This window comes from Vigna angularis, chromosome 1, assembly GCF_016808095.1.
Source record: "Vigna angularis cultivar LongXiaoDou No.4 chromosome 1, ASM1680809v1, whole genome shotgun sequence".
Lineage (NCBI taxonomy): Eukaryota > Viridiplantae > Streptophyta > Magnoliopsida > Fabales > Fabaceae > Vigna > Vigna angularis.
Genome location: NC_068970.1, coordinates 13,897,217 through 13,918,955, shown reverse-complemented (window position 1 = coordinate 13,918,955; position 21,739 = coordinate 13,897,217). Strand labels below are relative to the sequence as shown.

The window sequence follows — 21,739 nt, the reverse complement described above, 5'->3', positions numbered from 1 at the left end:
TATCATCCCAACCTTGGACACACAACTAAAGAGTGCATCGATCTGCGAGACAATATTAAAGAGATGATTCACGATGGACATTTAAAAAGGTTTGTAAAAACTGAATAAGTGGAAAATAACCCACCTTATATGCACAGTCCAAATCGAAGTTTCGAGTGAGTGTCCAAGACTAACTGACATAGAGAATCATCTCAACGAATGAGCACAAATCGCAACAAAAAATATGCTAAAAGGTGTACTGAATACCATCTTTAGAAGGTTAACAAGTATCCAAGACTGAATGATGTAGAGAATACCGTTCTTAGACTGATTGACATAGAAAATCATGCTTCAATTACCTCAATAATTAACATTTTAAGGTACTTAATCGTGATCAAGATGATCACATGATTATAAGATCAAGATGATCACATGATTATAACCATCAAAATTGTAAACTACATTGATAAGGTATTAATTGACCAAAAAGTTTAATCAACATTCTTTATTAAATAATATTTTAAAAGATAAATATATTCGATTAACTCATTATACTTCCAATAAACAAATCATAGACTTTTATAACTAGTAAGTAGAAACAAAAGATATGTTGACTTCCTAACACAAATTAAGTTTGGACAAAATAGTTAAAAAAGTACATCAAATATATCTTAGTTTAGACAAACATCTTTTATAACGTATAACGTGTTGATTGGTTGATTATCAGCGTCTTTAGAATTATAATATCTACATTTCACTTAATTATGAAATTTTCTTGATAGAGATTTATCAATAGAGATTTATCAATGTGTATGTTGATTAAAAAACCGTCTGGCAATGTTACAGGATTAGTCTTAAAATGACGTCACACATCCCTCTTCGAAAAGATCATGGATGTCATGGCAAATTTAGATTCTCAAATAAACATGAAAGATCAATTTAATCCGTGAGGAGAAATTAAAAAGTTGAAGCTAGGTAGACTCAACGTTCTTAAAAAAAGTCATTATAACAACTTAAATGCTCGTAAATTCATTTTTACAAATTAAATAAATAGTCGTCTTTTTATTCATCTAAAAGGTATATCTCTTCCAGATTTCATCAACAAATTTTCCCACACTTCTGCTAAAAAAAATAATTTACAATTAATTTTTCAATCCAGTTCCATTCGGAGTTCAAACAAAAAAAGTTTATTTATCTGTTCCAAATTCATCCCTTTCTTCTATTCTCAACCAGACCAAACGCAGTCTGAAATGCAACGATGGAACAAAATCATTATTAAGAAGAGTGTTTAGTATTCAGACCATTATAATTGGGTTTAAAGAGAGGAAATTTGGTTAAAGAAAAAGGTGAAAAAACACATTATTTTTTACCTTGCCACTGTGCCACACGTGTGGTCCTAAAATATTTTGTTTCAAGACACGTTCCAACTGATGTCGCTAAGCTAGGAAAAAAAAAAAAAAACCTTAGCGATAAGAAAGATATTTCGGAAGCAACGAACCTGATTAGAGAGTGTAATAGAGTGAGTATGTATCTCTTTCCCGCTTCCAACACTCGAGTTAGAGAAAGAACAGAAGCAGCTCCCTGCAAAACCCTTTGAACATTACATTATTAGGGTTTTAAGCTATCAATTTTGCACTCTCTTCTTCTTCTTCTTCTTCTCCCTCTTATCATAATGGCCTCTTGCACTTCCCTTTCTCTTTGTTCTCACATCTTCTGTTGCCGCCACCGGCCTTACCCCACGCGCCGTTCTCTTTCTTGCTCTCTCTCCTCTTCTTCCATCCCCGGTAATCCTCTTTTTATTTTCACCAAAAACTTGATTGAATGGATGCGGTTCTTGAGTTTTTTCAATTAAGGCTTCACCGTAGTGAGTGGGATATTTCGTGTTTCTAATTGAATTCTTGTTCCTCCTCACATCGTTTTATTTTAGCTAGGATTTGTAATGTTTGAAATGAATCTCTCCCAAGGCACCACTGTCACATTTAAAAGTGATTTTGATAAGGATTTGGGTTTTGCTTAAATGACAGACACTGTAGCCATCACTCTGCCGATTTGACTTTAAACACGTGTTGTGTTGTTTTGAGATAAACTCTTTTATAAATACTTCTATAAGTACTTGAAGAGAATGTAAGAAAACAGTAAGATAAGTTTTTCTCATAAGTAATAAATTATCTTTTTAAAACACTAGTATCGGCGAACTTCTGTAAATTAGTATGTTAGTTTATACGTATATTTTAACTTATGAAAAATTTATATAGTCTTTTCTTCTTCTTGTTTTCTTTCTCTAAAGAAGTGGTTGTATACTTCTTTTTTTCTTCCTCACAAAATATGCTTATATAGATAAGTTTATACAAATAGATATTACATTATAGTTTTGTTTCGTTTCGTTTCTCTTCCTTACACTATATAGTGATTATTTAACTTTGCGTTTGTTTGTTTTACCTGTAATTTTAATCCTATGCATGGTTATTTTTTCTTTATCTGGACTAGTTCGGTTTATACTGCTTGCTTTTGTAGATACGGATGGACCTAAAGTTCTGCGTAAAAGATCGAGAAGGATAGAAGGTCCTAGAAAAAGTATGGAAGATTCTGTTCAACGCAAGATGGAGGAATTTTATGAAGGACGGGATGGGCCACCCCTTAGAGTTCTTCCCATTGGTGGGTTGGGTGAAATTGGGATGAATTGCATGCTTGTTGGCAACTATGATCGCTATATTCTCATTGATGCTGGTGTCATGTTTCCAGAGTATGTCTTACAGTCCATTCCCATCCTCTTCTGTGCGTATTTATGGTAGACGAAGAAAAGAGGATACTCAGCCCATTAAATTAGTTTGAACTGTTGCGTGGCATTTTCTTGTGAAAGACTTTAAAGTATAAATACTAACTAAAGTTGGAATGGATCCCACAGTCCAGAACAGATAATTTTTCTATAAAAATCTCTTTAAAGTCATAATCAAAATGCCACTGCATGATTGTTGCTTGCCCTGATTTATTTTTCTTTATAGGTGAACTGACATTGATTTGTTCATGGATTGCATATTTCAGCTATGATGAGCTTGGGGTCCAGAAGATCATACCTGACACAACGTTTATAAGAAAATGGAGACACAAAATTGAAGCAGTTATTATAACACATGGTCATGAAGATCATATTGGTGCATTGCCTTGGGTAATGCTTTCTTCTCCTAGGAACTGCCGGTTTGAAAAATACTTTGTCAACCAGTTCTCTTTGATAGATTCCAATATATCAGTTTGCATGTTTGTAATAAAATATAATGTCCCCTGTTTGATACATTCTACCATAAAAAACTGAGGCTGAAATTAGAGAAGCATCCTTAATTTAATGAATAAATCAATATCAGATGCCTTTGCTGCCATGCTATGACAATTGAAAGGTAATGCAATGAGTCTCAAGAAGACATACCACCATTCAATAAATTAGTTCTCTAATCAGTGGCTTTGTAGTAGGCTTTAAGAACTAACTTGGGCTCATGGATACATATATTGACTATTTGTAGTGTACCCTTTTACAAGATTTGACATATGTATGTCTAATCACAAATGCAGTATTTGAGAACACTTTTTAGCAAATTACTGGGTGCCTATATTCCTTGCTTGTAAGATTGACAGTAATTTAAAGCAGTCATATCATATTTACAAATCTTCCGTGGAATTCGATTGTTTAAGTTCTCCATTTTTTCCTTTCCTCTAAATCCAATGAGTTATTTTTCTAATATAAATTATTCTGATTTTACTTTATGTTTTCTAGTACTCTATCCATTTCTCTAACATTTAATCTAGTTTATTATTCTATTATATATTTTAAGAATGTTTTCTGCAATTCCCTTACATGACTTACATGTGGTCTTGACTTAATTTTGACTTGATCCATCAGGTCATCCCGGCACTAGATTCTCATACGCCAATTTTTGCATCATCCTTTACGATGGAGGTAAGAAAAGTTCTTTTAATCTTATTATTTTTTCAGTAACATGCTGCTTTTCATTTGTTTTGTCAAATGAATCAACAATAACCTGCCATAAAGGTGGTAGGAGGATTTTAGCGTTAACATATTTTGAACTTGAAGGGGACTGACTAATTCTTGAACTCTTAACTTTGAGCCACTGTATTAATATTATTAACAAAAATTGTGACACAGTTTAGTTGTCAAAGTTCTATTCTTTGGATTGCTTATTTTATTCATTACAGTTCAGAGGTGAAACATTTTTCTTTATAACAGCTTATAAGGAAGCGTTTGAAGGATCATGGTATTTTTGTTCCGTCCCGACTGAAAGTTTTTAGAACGAGGAAGAAGTTTATGGCTGGGCCATTTGAAATTGAGCCTATCACAGTTACTCATTCTATTCCTGATTGCTGTGGCCTAGTGCTCCGATGTTCTGATGGTACCATTCTTCACACTGGGGATTGGAAGGTTAGTATTTACTTCAATATTTAATGCATTGTCCCTTTCTTCTGCCTTGAATCTCCTGTTGCTGAGCTAGTTGATTCAACAGATTGATGAAAAACCGTTAGATGGAAAAGTTTTTGATCGTGAAGCTCTAGAGGAACTTTCTAAAGAAGGAGTCACGTTGGTGAGCCTCCTTTATCTTTTAATTATTATGATGTTTCTCTGTGGCACATAAATAGTCCTTTTCATGGTGAATCTGGTTCTCATGATCTCTATTGTGCTCATAGATGTGCCCAAAAGGATAAATTCTTTCTGCCTTTTAGAAGTTTCCAGATGTAGTCACATCAGTAACTTACATTTTTATTTTTTTCAAGGATACCAGTTGAGCTGCACCAATCAAAAGTTTAACTTTTTTATTTAATTCAACTAGGTTTGTAAGTGGCTTTTATTTGTTTTTGGGGTTGACCTGATGTTTGACCTGACCTGATAAGGATATCTCATGGAGATATTGTGTTGAAACTATGGAAGAGAAAGGGTTGGGTAAAATAGAGTCACTGCATTCAAAATAAGTGTATTGTGATTAGGGTTCATTGCCGTGTGTCTACTACATGTATTCTTCTTTAATTGCAGTATGGTCTATCTTTATTTTTTTCCATGGATATAGGTCTGCAATTTGTTGTAGGTTGAGCACGCATGCTAGACTGTGTTGGTTTCTTTATTTTTCCACTGTATTCCTGGTTATGACAAATATATGTAGCCTTTCCTCTTTTGTTTAATATGGATAAAGGGTAGAAGGAAATGGTGCTTTTGGTGTTTCTTTTCAGATGATGAGTGATTCAACAAATGTACTCTCACCTGGAAGGACAACCAGTGAATCTGTTGTGGCAGATGCGCTATTGAGGAATATTTCAGCTGCTAAAGGACGTGTTATAACGACCCAGTTTGCATCAAATATACATCGTCTTGGAAGTGTAAAAGCTGCTGCTGATTTAACTGGTAGAAAGTTGGTATGTTCATTGTTCTCAAAAACAAGCTCATATAATCGATAAACAAGTGTTAGCACTTTAATTTCGTGTCTATACTACCAGGTATTTGTTGGCATGTCGCTAAGAACATATTTAGATGCAGCTTGGAAGGATGGAAAAGCTCCAATTGATCCATCTACTCTGGTAATAAACATTCAGCCATTTTATCTCTTTTTATCTGCAAAGCAGCTTTTTTATCTGTTATTCCGCCTAATTCATTCTTTTCATTGTATTTGATAATTGGACATGTTTTCTATTAAATTTTATAAAGAATGTTAGGATATGACTTAAGTGATTAGCAGATGGAAACTGGAGGTTGGAGAAGTCCACTGGTATTGTATTATTGATTAAGTTGTTAGTGGAAATCATTGCAATTTGCAAGTAGGCTAATAACCAGCTATAGATTTTGCTTTGTTTTCTCTTGGACCTTGGACCTAGTTGGCCTTCCTGTGTACTATTGCACGGCAGTTATTTTTTATTTTCTCTGCAACCTATCCTGGCTTTTGTACGAGCTTCTACAAGTCACATACATGTTGCCTGGTATTAATTATGTCTAATTTTACAAAGGTGAAAGCGGAGGATATTGACGCTTATGCACCAAAAGATTTGCTAATTGTTACAACGGGGTCTCAAGTAAGAACCTTTAAGGTCCTTAGATTATCTAGCTCCATTGACTGATCAAGTTTATGACATTTGACCAAATATATGCTATTGTGTCAGGCAGAACCACGTGCTGCCTTAAATCTTGCATCTTATGGAAGTAGTCATTCTATCAAGCTGACAAAGGAGGATATTGTGTTGTATTCAGCCAAGGTATGACACCCGCACTAGGTATTTTACATTTTGATTTGTCTAAAGCACGTCCAGCATAAATAAGGCTCGTTTATGAACACTTAAATTCTGATAAATAACAACTATTTTTTAAACCTATCTTAGGAAGGTGGCAAAGAAAAAAAAATTATCTGCTAATTAACCAACACATTGTATGAACTTACAATTTACTGTTTCTACTTTTAAATTTTGATTCATTCTTGTAACAATTTCTGAATTTTTTCCCCTGCGTGAATCATAAATATAATTATGAAGATTTCTATCTTAAAGTAATGTGTTATTAATCTGTCCTTTGCTTTTTATATCACTATTAGGTTATCCCTGGCAACGAGTCTCGTGTTATGGAAATGCTAAACCGCATATCAGATATTGGATCAACTATAATTATGGGGAAGAATGAATGTCTGCACACATCTGGCCATGGGTATCGTGGAGAATTGGTAACATTTTTATTGCATTATTCAACATCACTAAATAATTGTTTTGTACAAAAAATTTAAAAAATGAAGAATATCCCAAATTTTTAAATTACATAGACGTAGTTGCTTTTTAAATTGTTCTATCTGTTTTAGTCATTTCTCTACTCTGTTTTAACAGAATGTCACATGGATAATCAAACCTTGCCAAACTAGTTACTTTGTCATGACACATTTTTAGTTAATTATATATAAGATTTGTCCTTTTGATATGAATTCCTGTCACCCTGTATGGTTTGTCTATGATTTGGCATATTACTGAAGATGGCATATATTTCTGCAGGAGGAAGTGCTTAGAATTGTGAAGCCACAGCATTTTTTACCCATACATGGAGAACTCTTGTTCTTGAAGGAACATGAATTACTTGGAAAATCAACTGGCATTCGGCACACTACTGTGAGTGGTTGCCTTTGTGTTCTTTGTGATACACGAGCTACCAGTGGCCTATAACTTGTTTTAGATAGGCATTGCATATGAGTTGTTTCATAAACTGCTGAATCAACTGATGAGATTTATGCACCAGGTTATTAAGAATGGAGAGATGCTTGGTGTTTCTCATTTGAGAAACAAAAGAGTCCTTTCCAATGGTTTCACCTCACTTGGAAAAGAGAATTTCCAGGTTGGTGGCTCCCAAAGATTCTGGTGTCTCGTTTTTAGAAATTTATAATTCTGACATTCCCTCCCACTTTTTCATGCAGTTGATGTATAGTGATGGTGAGAAAGCATTTGGTACATCAAGTGAACTCTTTATTGATGAAAGAATGAGAATTGCATTAGATGGCATCATAGTTGTTAGGTAATGTTTAATGTCCTGAATTAAGTCTAAGCCAAGTATATCCTGTTTAATATCATGCTAATATTCATCTTTTTACAGCATGGAAATATTTCGCCCACAAAATTTAGACAGTCCAGTTGAGAACACCTTAAAAGGAAAAATAAGAATTACCACAAGATGCCTGTGGCTTGACAAGGGTAAGCTGTTGGATGCACTCCATAAAGCTGCTCATGCTGCCCTTTCAAGCTGCCCTGCAAGCTGTCCCCTGGCTCATATGGAAAGAATTGTGTCTGAGGTGTTGAGAAAAATGGTGAGGAAGTACAGTGGCAAGCGGCCTGAAGTTATTGTCATTGCTGTAGAAAATCCTGCAGCTGTTCTTGCTAATGAGATAAAGACGAAGCTGTCTGGAAAATTCCATGTGGATGGGACACCGACATTGAGAAAAGTGCTGGATGGACATGGGAAAGAAAATCAGAAAACCAAAACACAAATAAGAGGTAACTCAATTTACATTTGAAAAATACATCATATAGAATTGTAGAGGTCTGGTTTATGTGCAATTATGCATTTTATATGAAGGCTAAAATAGGTCATGTTAATTGTACTATCATTTATAAGAATGTGAATGTGCTCTTATTTGCTTCCAACTAAATGAGAATGTGATAGATACCCACTACTTAGTTACACTAGTTAAGATTGTTGGCATAAGAAATGAAGCAGTGTCGCCAATAAACAAGAAGGGAGGTGGTGAGAGATCTCTGTCGAAATTTTGGGAGAATTAGTGCCTTTGAGCATTGAGAGCTGTAGACCTTGAAATTCTACAAATTAGGGACTACTGCAATCGGGAAGCAGAACAAAAACACCAAAGGAGCAGAATCTGCTTTGGTACCAAAAGTTTTACAGATTATTATGCAAATGAATTTTCTGAATAACTCAAGTTACCTAGCTTATCTAGTAATTCAATTTTGTGTTTACAAAGAGATTAATGATGATTCTAGTGCACGTATATAAGTATAGGAAAGAGCTGGTCGTATTCTATGAACAAGACTTGAGGGGAATGGTCCATAATGCTTTGATTATTTAGAGATTTGTTTTTTTATCTTGACTTGAGGGGGTGTATTGGAAGTTTTACACCAACTAGAGATAAGGCCAATTTAGAATATATATGTGGTTGCAACCCTCATCTTACAAGCCGGTTTTGTGGGATTGAGTTAGACTTAAAGTCCACTTCTTAAATGATATTAGAGCTATGGGTTAGAGTCTCTCTTAGCGAGATTTGTATTTGTTGGCCATATCATTCCATCCGCTATTGGACCGCTATCGGACCACCCATTAATGTCTAGCCTCATGCAAGAGATGTATATACCTCAACATAAAGGGGTGTGTGTTGGAAGTCCCACGTCGACTAGATATAAGGTTAATTTAGAGAATATATGTTAGGTTCCTAGGTTGGAAACCTAACTAACAACGCTCACAGTAATGAAAAGAACAAAGAAAGAATGGATTTCTGTTATGGTATTGAGAACAAAGTACACTGATAGCGCTAATGGAGGTTTAATCCCCCTCTTAACCCTAACAGAGGCCTAATCCCCGTCTTCTGGCCAATGTCCAGATTTACAAAATAATATTAAAAAACTCTCCTGACAACATAATAAAGTACTATTTATGCAATTCCTCCTCCTTCTATCCTAAACCCATTACCAATTATACCCTTACCACCCTATATCCTAACATTACACCTTGTTGCAGAACAACCTTGTCCTCAAGGCTGGAACCAAAAAGCTTGGTCTCTTGGCTCCTCTTCATCCCACCGTTCTCTCTCAAAAGTATCCGGCAGTTCTCCTGTTGATACGGCAACGCTCTACTTCTCGATCCGGCAGGTCGGACCAATTTGTTAGGTTCCTGGGTTGGAAACCTAACTAACAACGCTCACAGTAATCAAAAGAACAAAGAAAGAATAGATTTCTGTATTGATATTGAGAACAAAGTACACTGATAGCGCTAATGGAGGCCTAATCCCCCTCTTCTGGCCAATGTCTAGATTTACAAAATAATATTAAAAAACTCTCGTGACAACATAATAGAGTACTATTTATACAATTCCTCCTCCTTCTATCCTAAACCCATTACCCATTATACCCTTACCCATTATTTATACAATTCCTCCTCCTTCTATCCTAAACCCATTACCCATTATACCCTTACCCATTATACCTGTTAGATATATTATATCTTTTATCTTTTAGTTAGTTTATTATTATTTCTCATTTGTATTTTGGGCTTAGCCCATATTTCTTCTATTATAAATAGAGAACCCTATGTGTGTATTTTACACAAGGGAGATTAATCCAAAATATAGTTTTTCACTATATTCAACATGGTTTTCTCTGATCTTCTTCCGAGTCTCTGCTGTCTGTCGGCGGCCGACCGCCATGGCCGTCGGCAGCCCCTAAAATTTCAGTCGGCAGTCCATTTTCTCTTCTTCTCAGTGCAGCCAGTCGCCGACCATCGCCGCTTTCCGCTGTCGTCGCTGCTATCATTGTCGCCGCCACTTTCCGCTGCCGCCGCCGTCGTCACCGCCGGCCACCGTCACAGTTTCGACGGGTGACCTATGGATCTGGACCGTCTCTTCGAGCGACGGCCAACCACGCCGATTTCGAGAGCCAGTTCTCAGTCACGCGCCGCCACACAACGCTTCTTTCCGGCCAGTCCGTCGCCGACCGCCGGTCGCCGTCACAGTTTCGACCGGTGACCAGCAGATCTGAAGCGTCTCCTCGAGCGACGGCCAACCCCGCCGGAGACAAGCACAGACTCCGCTCAATGTGCCGCCTTCTTCTCTTCAGATCTCGGGCGCGTGTTCTGCACGCGCCGCCTTCCCGGTGTCGGAGTTTCACCGCGACACCTCCATAGCTCTCGCCGGACCTCCCTCTCTCTGTTCAGACTTTCCAGAGTAGCCATTGCTGCCATCTTCGTCTGTCTTCGTCTCCGTCGTTGATTGTCTAGGCACCGTTTTCCGCTGTACAGGCACTGTTTGCCGCTGTCCAGCCATTGTTTTGCCGCTGTCCGGCACCGTTTTGCCACTGTCCGGCGCCGTTTGCCGCTGTTCCGTGCCGTTTGCCGTTGTCCAGGCGCCGTATGCTTCCAACCACTGTAGGCCCCCATCACCTCGTCAGTTAGTGATGGCAGTCCCTGTAGTTTTGTCGCTTCCAACCACTACAGGCCCCATCAGTCAGTGATGGCAATTTAGTCCCTACAGTTTTATAGCAGTCAACCGCCGCTGCAGTCGCTACCGCCTCAGACAGACGCAACTGCGTCAGTTCTTCTTGGGCTAGAGTTTAGCCCGATCTTCTTGTGATACACGGCTAAGTATCACCACTTGGGAGTTGTCCAGCAAAGAATCTTGGACCTCCAACATATCTTTGGATCTTTGATGCCTTTGTTTCAACATTGTAGCTTAATATTTGGTTTTGTTTTAGTGGTCCAGCAACTGTGATATTCCACATTTCCACCGCTCACACTAAGGGGGAGTACGTTTCCAAGACACTGCAAGTCACATATATATGGGTGTAGTCCCTGTAGTTTTGTAGATTTCAGCTACTACTGTTGATCCCGTCACCCATCCATCATTGATGAGGATTTAGTGTAGTCCCTGCAGTTTTGTAGCTCTTAGCTTTCAGCTACCACTGTTGATCCCGTCACTCTTCCATCATTGATTGGGAATCAGTCCTTGCAATTTATCATTGTCCACACGACTCTCCTTCATCCACTTTTGAAGTTGAAGTTTCACAAGCTGCTGTTAGTCTATCTATGTTTGCCTCACACTCTTGAAGACAAATCATCTAGTTCAACACTGAGTTCATCTATTTCAAGCTTAGTTCATACAATGTATGCTCCAGCTTGAGGGGGAGTGTTAGATATATTATATCTTTTATCTTTTACTTAGTTTATTATTACTTCTCATTTGTATTTTGGGCTTAGCCCATATTTCTTCTATTATAAATAGAGAACCCTATGTGTGTATTTTACACAAGGGAGATTAATCCAAAATATAGTTTTTCACTATATTCAACAATACCCTTACCACCCTATATCCTAATATGTGGGTGCAAACCTCATCTTATAAAGCGATTTTGTGGGGTTCAGTTAGGTTTAAAATCTACTTTTCAACAATTATTATTAGAATATGTTATTTTTTTATATTAAAAAAAAGTATTCTAAATTATAGATGGCCCATACAAACCCAACTACCTCAAGCCCAACATCTGATGTGGGACAAGTAGCAAGAGCTATCAAAAGGATGACTAATGTATTTCAACAATAAGGAGATGCTATGAATAGACAACAAGTTATTAATCAATTTAATGCAAATGCATTGCGAGTCAACCAACATGCTCACCCTCTTGACTATGTAGGTTTATTGAAATTCTTGAGGAACCAACGTCCTAAATTTAGTGACAACCATAATCCAGATGTAGCTGACAAGTGGATTCAAGAAGTGGAGAAGATCTTCATGGCCATGGGTGTCGTGAATAGATGAAGGTGACCTTTGCTATACATTTACTGAAAGATGAGGAGGCTGTGTTTTGGTGGAATGGAACTCAAGAAACGGTGGAGGCTAAAGGAGAGGAGTTGAAACCTTAGCGAGATTCAATACTCAAACCTTAACTGAAACTTGGAGATGCAAAAAATTAAATATGGTCTTGAAACATGAAATCAAGGAAGTACTAGTACCATTTTCTATTCGAGAATTTCCTTTATTAATGGAGAAAGCCAAAACAATTGAGTGATTGATTTCTTTGGGAAGAATATATAATCCCTTGAAGATTTGTTGTGGGCTCATATACTTGATCAACTTGGAGGTTGGGAAGAAATTTTACCTTTGGTAGAATTTACTTACAACAATGGTTACAATTCAGGTATAAGAATGACATCTTTTGAAGCTATGTATGGTAGGAAGTGCATAATTCCTTTGTGTTGGTATCAAGTTGGGAAAAGCATGTTACTAAGACCATAATTCCTACGACAAACAAATGTGAAGGTAATATAGATTCGGGAGAATATGAAAGCATCTTTGAGTAGACAAAAATCCTATGCAGAAAGTGCTATAAAATATGAAATCATATATTCTTACTAGTTACTCCCACTATAGGGTAGAAAGTGCTATAAAATTGAAAGAGTTAACTTGTAAGTTCATTGGATTATATCAAATTACTAGAAGAATTTACCGAGTAGCTTATGAAGTTACCTTCCCCTTCTCTTGGAAATCCACTTATTTTATTTTATGTTAATACATAGTAGATCAAATTTATGTCATTAGACTGGACAAGATATATTAATGGAGAGCTTATCTTACGAAGTTAGTTCAATGCAAATAGTATATAGAAGAGTATACAACTAATTATCCTCATTTGTTTGTTAATTAATACGTTTTCAAGGAAGAAAATTTAAAAGTTAGAGAGAATGTACGGACCTACTTTTTTTAATATTAAATTAGTTTTATACAAACATATAAGTTATTATTATTATTGTTTCTTTTGAGTGAGTTGTTTTTAGTTAAAACATAAAGAGTCAATATATATATATATATATATATATATATATATATATATATATATATATATATAAGGGTTTGCTAACATAAGTGAACTCTTTTTTTAGTTGGTGCATTTTAGCAAAGTGTACCGGGTTTTAGTAAAGACAAATACCTTCATATATTATGGATTCTAAGTTTTAAGGTAAAGGGTATTTAAATAATTTCTATTGATAAGCATATTTATTTAAGAAAATATAGATGTTTTGAGAGAGGAAATAAAGTTAGCAGTTGGATAGTTTTCTTGTAGTAATGACAATTAGAAAGAATTTTAAATCAGTATAACTAGGCATCAAGTGACAATTAAGAGGAATAATAATGAGAAAACTGTAATTTCCTTATTCAAAAAGGGGTTGAACATATGCACGTTAGAGTTCCTTTAGGTAAATACTTTTACAAAATGAGAGAAGAGGTTAAAGGGAAACCAGGAACGGATTAGGCATTGATCAAGAAGAAAGTTGCATGAAATTAGAGTTTAAATACTGGAAATGAGGTAAGAGAAGTCTCTTATGGAATTTATGTTTTAGTAAAAGAAGTTTATTTGATTTGTAGGTTAATATTATTTTTAATTGTTTTATATTATTGTTTGAATTAGAGAAAAGATTTAAGAATACTTAAGAAAAGAAAGTATTTTAAGAGCATATGATGTGTGTATTTTAAGATTGATATGAATATAAGGGAACATTGATATATTATGATTATATTGGGGTCGTGGTTAAAATTGTATAAAAGAAATTATTGTTATTTTCTCAAGGAGAGAATATATTTTGACTTGATGATAATTTATATGGAATATACCAAAATATTTAGTTAATGAATGAGGGATTTTTGGATTGAGGTTTTATGATATCCAAAGAAAAATATGGTCCATAATATTAGAAGAATAAATTGGAATGATGATGGATAAATTAAGAGAGGAAATGCATTTTTGATAAAAATAAATATATATGGTTATTGAGGTTGATAGCTACTTAACAATGATATTCTTAAAATTATTCAAATGGTTGTTTTGATTTTATGGTGTAGAAATTCTTTGAATGTAGTGAATATATTATTATTTTGACACATTACATTATATATATATATATAGTTCAGTTAATTAGGATTTGATTTTTGTAAGATTTAATTTTATTAGATATGAATTAATATGATATATTGAGTGAGATTATTATATGGTTTGGTATAGAAAAAAAATAGAGTAAGAAATGGAAAGAAACTATGTTAGTGGAGTAGGTTTAGAAGAGAATTATCTGGAAAGGAAATATTTGTATATGTAATAAATTTGATTATTATATATTTTAGTTATTATTGCAGAATATTTTTTTATATAGTAAGATATCTATGTTGAATTTTGAATTAAGAAATTAATTTTATTGATTTTAAATTGATTTTATGATATGTTTGATTTTGTTGTAATTTTTCTTGAGCAAATAAAATTGTCTTGTAAGAAAAAAATTATTTTATTTTAGCCGTTAATACAAATTGTTGTTCTGCTTAAAATATATTAAATTGCTGGGTTTAATATATATTATTTACGGAATTTCAGGAACCGATATTTTAAGTATGAAAATTTTATTATGAAATAGTCTTAATTTCTGTGATAAGAGCATATGTTGGAAGATCTCTTAGTTACTTAAGAAGTAGTATGAATGAATTTAATATAAAATTTTACTTGAATCTTGGTATTTTTAAACCAATAAATGAAATAATTGATTTATTAAATAGTTATGCTGATTGAGAGTTTGGTGTAAGATGATGTTTTTTTTATAAGTAGTTATATCTATTGTGTTTGATTTTGGACTTACCCTTATTTTCACTGTTGGTAATGACTATATGATCCCCTAGATAAATTACGAGGGGAGCATAAAGAAATAATTGCTACGATTTGGAGAGGATATTTTTAATTTTTGAAGAATTTTATATTTTAAAGCATGTGTGAATTTATGTAGTGAGGGATGAACTCGTAGGGATTTCATTTTGAATGTGTTCCACATTTGATCATATTTTATTTTGGCTGCTGCATTTATTTTGAGATTTCTTTATAAAAAATGCCAAAGGAAAAAAAAATTAACATAAATAGTGGGATGTTACATTTAATATCAGAGCCAGGTTTCGATCCTGGGACCTGTGGGTTATGGGCCCACCACGCTTCCGCTGCGCCACTCTGATAACTATGTTCATTAATTGCAATAATTTCCAATAGTCTTTAATTACTAATTCCAACAGTGTCAAAATGCAATGAACTTCCATGGTATGCGCCAAATCATTGTCTCCCTTTTCCTTTTTACTATATTTAGTCTAAGTATTAGTGAATTTTATTTCAACTGATATTTTTCTGCTACATTTGTTTTTATATCATATCTTTTTTCACACCGTAGTTCTATTATTTGGTGCAGATCGAATTGATGTAGGGGGTATACTACCTATTGAAGACAATGCTATCTCAAGTGGAGTTGAGGATGATTTGTCTGATGCGGAGGTTTCAAACGATTTTTTTAAACCACTTGTTGGATCCTCTCCAGTTGAGAAGTCAATTAAAGCTAACAATGGTTATGTACCACAAATGGAGAAGTCATCCCCTTTGAAGGATGGTAGTTCTGAAGACACCGAAGAATGTAATTCCGTAAATACATCAAATTCTGAACCTAAATCTTCAAAATCAGCAAAAAGAAATAAATGGAAACATGAAGAAGTTAAGAAGCTGATTGGCATGCGTGGGGAGTTGAATGACCGATTTCAAGTTGTTAAAGGAAGGATGGCCCTCTGGGAAGAAATATCTCAGAATTTGTTGTCTAATGGGATCAGCAGAAGTCCCGGCCAGTGTAAATCTCTGTGGACATCTTTGTTACAGAAATACGAGGTTTGTTTCTTCGTGACTTCATGTTAATCTTATAAAGCAAACAATTCAGTTCCTAGAAATAATCCTCCATAGTTGTTGCTTGTTTATGTTTAAGGAAGCCTCTACATTAGATGTTGTCGAAAGGGGAACCAATCCTTATGCTGACATTTTTAACTTGTCCAAATTTTGTTCATAACCAACAACTCACTGAGTGGGCCGCTATTACTCATGCCTTGGAACTGCATTTTGGCCCTTCGACTTATGCCAACCATCAGGCAGAACTGTTCAAGTTTCATCTTGGCTCCATAACATATTATTATCAAGCAGCTTTTGGAAAGCTCTGCAACTGTGTTACAAGCCTCCCCCTAGAAATGATTTTAAATTGTTTCATTTCAGGACTCATTCTTGAGATTAGAAGAGAATTACATGTTCTCCTATCTACTTCCAATTCTAAGGCTTCAGGGCTGGCTAGACTGTTGAATCCAAAATATAGGATTCAAAAAGAAAAAAACTGTTTCCCATCTTCGTTTTTGCCACAACCTTGAAATCATTTTCTTCTCACATGCAAAACCAACCCATCATCCACCTCTAGAGTTATCTCACCCAAGCCCATACCCATCAAGAGCCTACCTGCAACTTAACTACAAGAAAGGGGAGCAATCTATTTGCGTTGAAACTGTGATGAGAAATATTACACTGGCCACAGATGCTCCTTCAGTCGCTTTTTATTGCTGTTAGGGGATGGGTTTTCTTCTTCTGCCATCCTTCCTACACTGGATGGCCGCATTATAACTGAACCAAATGACCCCTTTCTACCCACATCTTCAAATTTGGAGGATTTCTTGAAGGTTTTGCCGCTATCTTAGTGGACACTTATTGTTCTCACAATATTTTGCAACCACGTTTGGCCACACATCTCTATTTGTGTACTGTTCCAACCCTCAAATTATTTGTTATGATGGGCAATGGGTATTGCACACTTTGCTCCTCCTATTGCTCGGAGATTACTCTCTCTATCCAATCCACTACCTTTATCGTTCCCTTCTACTTAATCCCTATTAGAGGCGCATGGTTGCACACCTTGGGCCGTATTCAATTTGTTTTTAACACACCTAAACTCTCTTATGCTAAATTGGCTCTCATGTCACTTTTGGAATCCACCTCACCATCTCTCATTTTCTACTCCTTTTACCAATTTTGTCAACTCTTCCGTAATGACTCTCCAGTATCTTCCACATACTTGCATATCACTACCCTGACCCCAAACCATTTAGCCAATCGTCATTAACATTATTTTTCAATCTTTTGCTACTATTTTAAAAACACCCCTTGGTCTTCTCCTAATTGCTATCATGACCATCAAATTTCTGTCCTACCCCAAGTGCCCTTAATATTAAATTGTATCGTTACTCCTTTGCCCATGAAGAGACTATGACCTTCCTCATTGACACTATTAATTGAAGGAATAATCAAGCCTAGTAATAGTCATTTTTCATCCTAGCCATTTTTATTAAAAGAAAATACAACTCTTGTTTTTGTGTGAATTATAAAGCTTTAAAAGCCATTATAATTGTTGAGATAAATGGTGCAGAGACAAAATTAACATGTGTCTGTCTTTTACAATAGAGGATCATGTATATATAAGTGCCTCAAATATGAAGAGATGGGTCAAGGCCCATAACCTCAAGCTGGTACATATAAATCATATGAACCAACTTCTTACAAATATAACCAATTCTAGGACCCCACAATAATTTGGTTAAGATACTATCAATTGATAGTTATAATTAAAAAATTGAGTTGTGATGTCTCCGAATGCAATGTTTTTTTGGATAAAGTGATAATCTACCTCAATATGTTTAGTCCTCTAGTGCAATACTGAATTTGGGGAAATATGTTGGACAACTCGATTATCACATATAAGAATCATTTGTGTGAACTCTTTGAATCTTAATTCCTTAAGCAATTGTTTGAGCAAAACAAGCTCAAAGGTGGTAGAGGTCGGAGTTCTATATTCCGCTTTTACACTAGATCTTGCTAATACAATCTCATGTCAGAAGGATATCCAACCAAATATGAATCTGAATAACCCACAACACAATGTATACGGTTAAGAAGTGGACTTTAAGTCTAACTCAATCCTATAAAACTAGCTTGTAAGGTAAGATTTGTATCTACTTATATACTCTAAAGTGGCCTTATCTCTAGTCAATGTGAGACTTCTAACACATTCTTCTCCTCACGTTGAGGTATATACATTTTGTGCGTGAGACTAGATATTAATGAGTAGTCTAATAGCAATCTGATAGTGAGTGGAACAATATGCCCAACAAACAACAAATTTTGCTAGGATAAGCTCTAAACCATGACTCAGATACCATGTTAAGAAGTAAACTTTTAGCCTAACTCAACCCTACAAAACTGTCTTATAAGATGAGGTTTGCACCTACTTATATACTCTAAAGTGGCCTTATCTTTTGTCGATGTATGACTTCCAACATATATTTCCTTTGAGAAATGACAATTCCATTGTTAGATTGTGCTACTTCAATCTCTAAGAAGTATGAGTTTTCATTCTTGTTTGAAAATGACAACATAGGTGTTGTTTTATTTGTAAGATGCCATGATGATCATTACCGGGAAAAACAATGCCATTCAACATACATTAACAAGTAAATACATCCAATGGTTGTGTGATGACAAAACACTTAATGATTAGCCTTGCATCGAGTCATGAAATTGTTGGACAGCTTTATTGAATCTACCAAACTATAAACCCTAAGAGATTGCTTGAGACTATAAAAATATTTGTGAACACAACATACCACTTTGAAGATTCTCCCTAAGCAACAAAATCAAGAGGTTGTTTCTTATAAATTTCTCCAACAAATCACCACGACAGAAGACATCTTTGTCATCCAACTGATAAAGAGGCCAATGATAAAGAACAACCATGACAAGGGATAATTAGATAGAAGTCATCTTGGTGACGGGATAGAAGGTGTCATCTTTGTCTAATCCGTAAACTTAGTATAGCCTTTAGCCAAATTGAAGTCATCTTGATGACGGGAGAGAAAGTGTCACCAGAATCCAATCCCAATATATGAGTATAACCTTTGGCTACCAAGCAAAGTTTTAGTTGATCAATAATGCCTTCAAAACCAACTTTGATAGCAAAGATCTACTTACAACCAACAACGGCTTTTCCAGTAGGCAAAGAATGAGATCCCAAGTTTGATTGTTTTGAAAAGCATGCAGTTCATCAATCATAGCTTGTCTCTAGCTAGGGTGGGCCAAAGCGTCACCTAAAATTTTAGGAATTGACACGAAAGAAATAGAAGACAAATATAAAGGGATGTAGACAATCGATGATAGCTTGTAATGAGCTGAAAGATTACGAGTGGAGTGTATACTGTACGAAGAGCATAGGGAAGAACATACTCAAGTGATGGAGTCGGAGGGGACGAAAAAGGTGGCACTAAGAAAGAGTCAATGATGGCCTAGCTGGAAGGTGTAGATGCTGTTGGCAATTGTACACTCGAAGGTGAGGCCCACTCTCAAATGAATCCAGTTTTCCACATTTCCCTCATTCTACCATATCACGACCCCATGCCCCCTCATCACCAATCTCTTGGAAAACACCTTTCGCTCTTTAAATTCTAATCCAACTCTGTTTCCAATCCTTGAACTAAACACCACTTCTTCCATGTCACCACTGTTGTGCCCGTGTTCATAAGCCAAATCACATGTCCCCTTTTTTTGAGCTCATGGATGATCCTCTCACTTTACCCACACATTCCCTAATAACCATACTAATGAAGATACACATTTTCCCTGGGTCGGTCACTCTGACCATCATCTAATCTCCCCAATTGTAACCCATTCCATAGCCCACCAACGACTTTCATCGGTAACCCAATTGGCTTATGGGCCCAACCCATAAATCTTGAGGACACGGTTCATCCGAAGGATGGGGACTTTGATAGCAGGTTGTCTACACAACTTAAACATTCTAGGCCCATTAGAAATATCACTAGGCGCACATAGTTAAAGGATTACATTTGACCTTTGACCATGAGCTGTCTTTGCTTGACTTGTGAATCTTTTCTGTTAGAGAATTTAGCTAGATGTTCCGCCTGTATTGTAGGGTTGTTGTACCTACCAAGGTCTTTGCAAGATCAACCTTTTGGAAATAAAAGGCGGAGAAGGTTTGTTGTTTTTAGTATAGGATTTTATCTTTTGATTGCTTTGCTCACTGTAATAGTGTCACCATCCCAAAGAATGCGTACAACTAAGAATTAGGATTGTGACACAGCATCTTCAGTACCTCAAATGGAAAAGGTTGTGTTGCGTATAATACAAGTGTATAACTATTATAAGGATGTAATGAATGAATAAATGCTAGTATTAAATAAGACAGCCACGTTTTCCGGTTTCAACAACTCACATCTTTATTTATTTTTAAAACAGGAGGTGAAGAATGAGAAAAATGGCAAGAAATGGCCGTATCTTGAGCAAATGGAAAGGATTCTGTCCGATAGCGAGACACTGGCATCTAAATGATCAGTAAGGTGGTATAGCAGACAAGAAAAATCTGCAAGAGTTTTCTGCATTATGATTGGTAATATGTCTGAACATGGTCGCTGGGAAGCTAATACGCTAGCTGCATAATTCTTGCATCTTGAACTCGTTCATCGAATAGCCATTTTTTTTATGAGACGGACAGCATTAATTAAAGGCATTGACATTTTACGTTAGCAACAAGTTAATGAGAAGACCATACTGATTCCGGTGATGATTTATACCCGTCTTCCCAAGGCTCCTCACCCAGTGACAGCATTGTAGGGTCTTTTCGATTGGTACTGAGCGGTTAACATGGTGTAACGCGTCAAACTACATCTTTATGTTACTTATCATAATTGATTTCATTATTTTTGTTAGTGGCACCTTCTTGGTATTAAACAACTATTTATTTTGCATCCTGACCACATACCACAGTGAAAAAGTGAGTCTTGCTCTTACCTGTCATTTGGCCCATGCAACTCGTAGGCTGTCTGTGTTGCGAAAATCATAAACATTGCTTGTTCGATACTGAAAAATGAGAGGAAACGGATTAATTTATAGGTGTTAAAGAGGAACTGATGGATACGATTAATTTAAATATATCGAGAAATAAAAGTAGTCATATATGACTGTCACTAGAATATTCATAATGACGTCATAAACATTGCTTGATCCTTTTTTTAGAAAATAAATTATTTGTTTTTAATTTTAAGATGTAGTTGCAGATTATTTTCTACTTATATTCTTAATATAGATAACTAATTGATAGGACTCATTCATGTTAATTTTTCTTTTCACGCCATATTCATAGAAGAATTATGTAGACAATAGAATGGTGAATGTTATTTAGGCCAAAAATTTTAATTTATTGGTATTAATTTTAAAAAATAAAAAAAAGAAAATTATCATAGAAACCGGAAATCTGTTTAACCTTGCATTTTGTTTGATTTTTTTTTGTCAAAATCATTCTTCTTGAACATTAATTTGCCGATTATGCATGTAAATGTTCAAATTTTGGTTTAAATTAACTAATTGCAGAATTTGGTTTTTGAAGTGTATTAAGATATAACTACTTCAATTAGAAAAATCAACAACTCTTGTGAGTTTTAGGAATTAGTTTGTAGAATAAATAAATACAATTCAAAAACTTGTTTTCCGGGACATTGTTGATTTAAAGCCAGTAAACCTATGTATTTAATACAAAAAAAAACATAATTAACCAACACAACAATGCTTTATATCGTACCTTCACAAA

General features: G+C 35.3%; 1 protein-coding gene, 1 long non-coding RNA gene and 1 other non-coding gene across 3 annotated transcripts; 1 reads left to right on the top strand and 2 right to left on the bottom strand.

Moving 5' to 3' along the window:
- Positions 1 to 1,502: 1,502 nt before the first annotated feature.
- LOC108319824 (ribonuclease J) lies at positions 1,503 to 20,909 on the top strand. Its single transcript, XM_017551112.2, has 17 exons — positions 1,503 to 1,763; positions 2,494 to 2,722; positions 3,022 to 3,145; positions 3,872 to 3,928; positions 4,217 to 4,408; positions 4,491 to 4,568; positions 5,209 to 5,391; positions 5,473 to 5,553; positions 5,977 to 6,042; positions 6,130 to 6,222; positions 6,555 to 6,680; positions 7,000 to 7,113; positions 7,241 to 7,336; positions 7,416 to 7,513; positions 7,592 to 7,989; positions 15,479 to 15,942; positions 20,392 to 20,909. The coding sequence occupies exons 1-17, from the start codon at positions 1,652 to 1,654 to the stop codon at positions 20,482 to 20,484; spliced, it is 2,604 nt and encodes an 867-aa protein (XP_017406601.1). The 5' UTR covers positions 1,503 to 1,651; the 3' UTR covers positions 20,485 to 20,909.
- TRNAM-CAU (transfer RNA methionine (anticodon CAU)) lies at positions 15,180 to 15,251 on the bottom strand. Its single transcript has one exon. It is a non-coding gene; the product is annotated as a tRNA-Met (tRNA).
- Positions 18,555 to 20,385, bottom strand: LOC128194765 (uncharacterized). The gene is made up of 2 exons (XR_008246113.1): positions 19,363 to 20,385; positions 18,555 to 19,226 (listed from the first exon to the last, which is right to left on the bottom strand). It is a non-coding gene; the product is annotated as an uncharacterized LOC128194765 (long non-coding RNA).
- Positions 20,910 to 21,739: the final 830 nt, after the last annotated feature.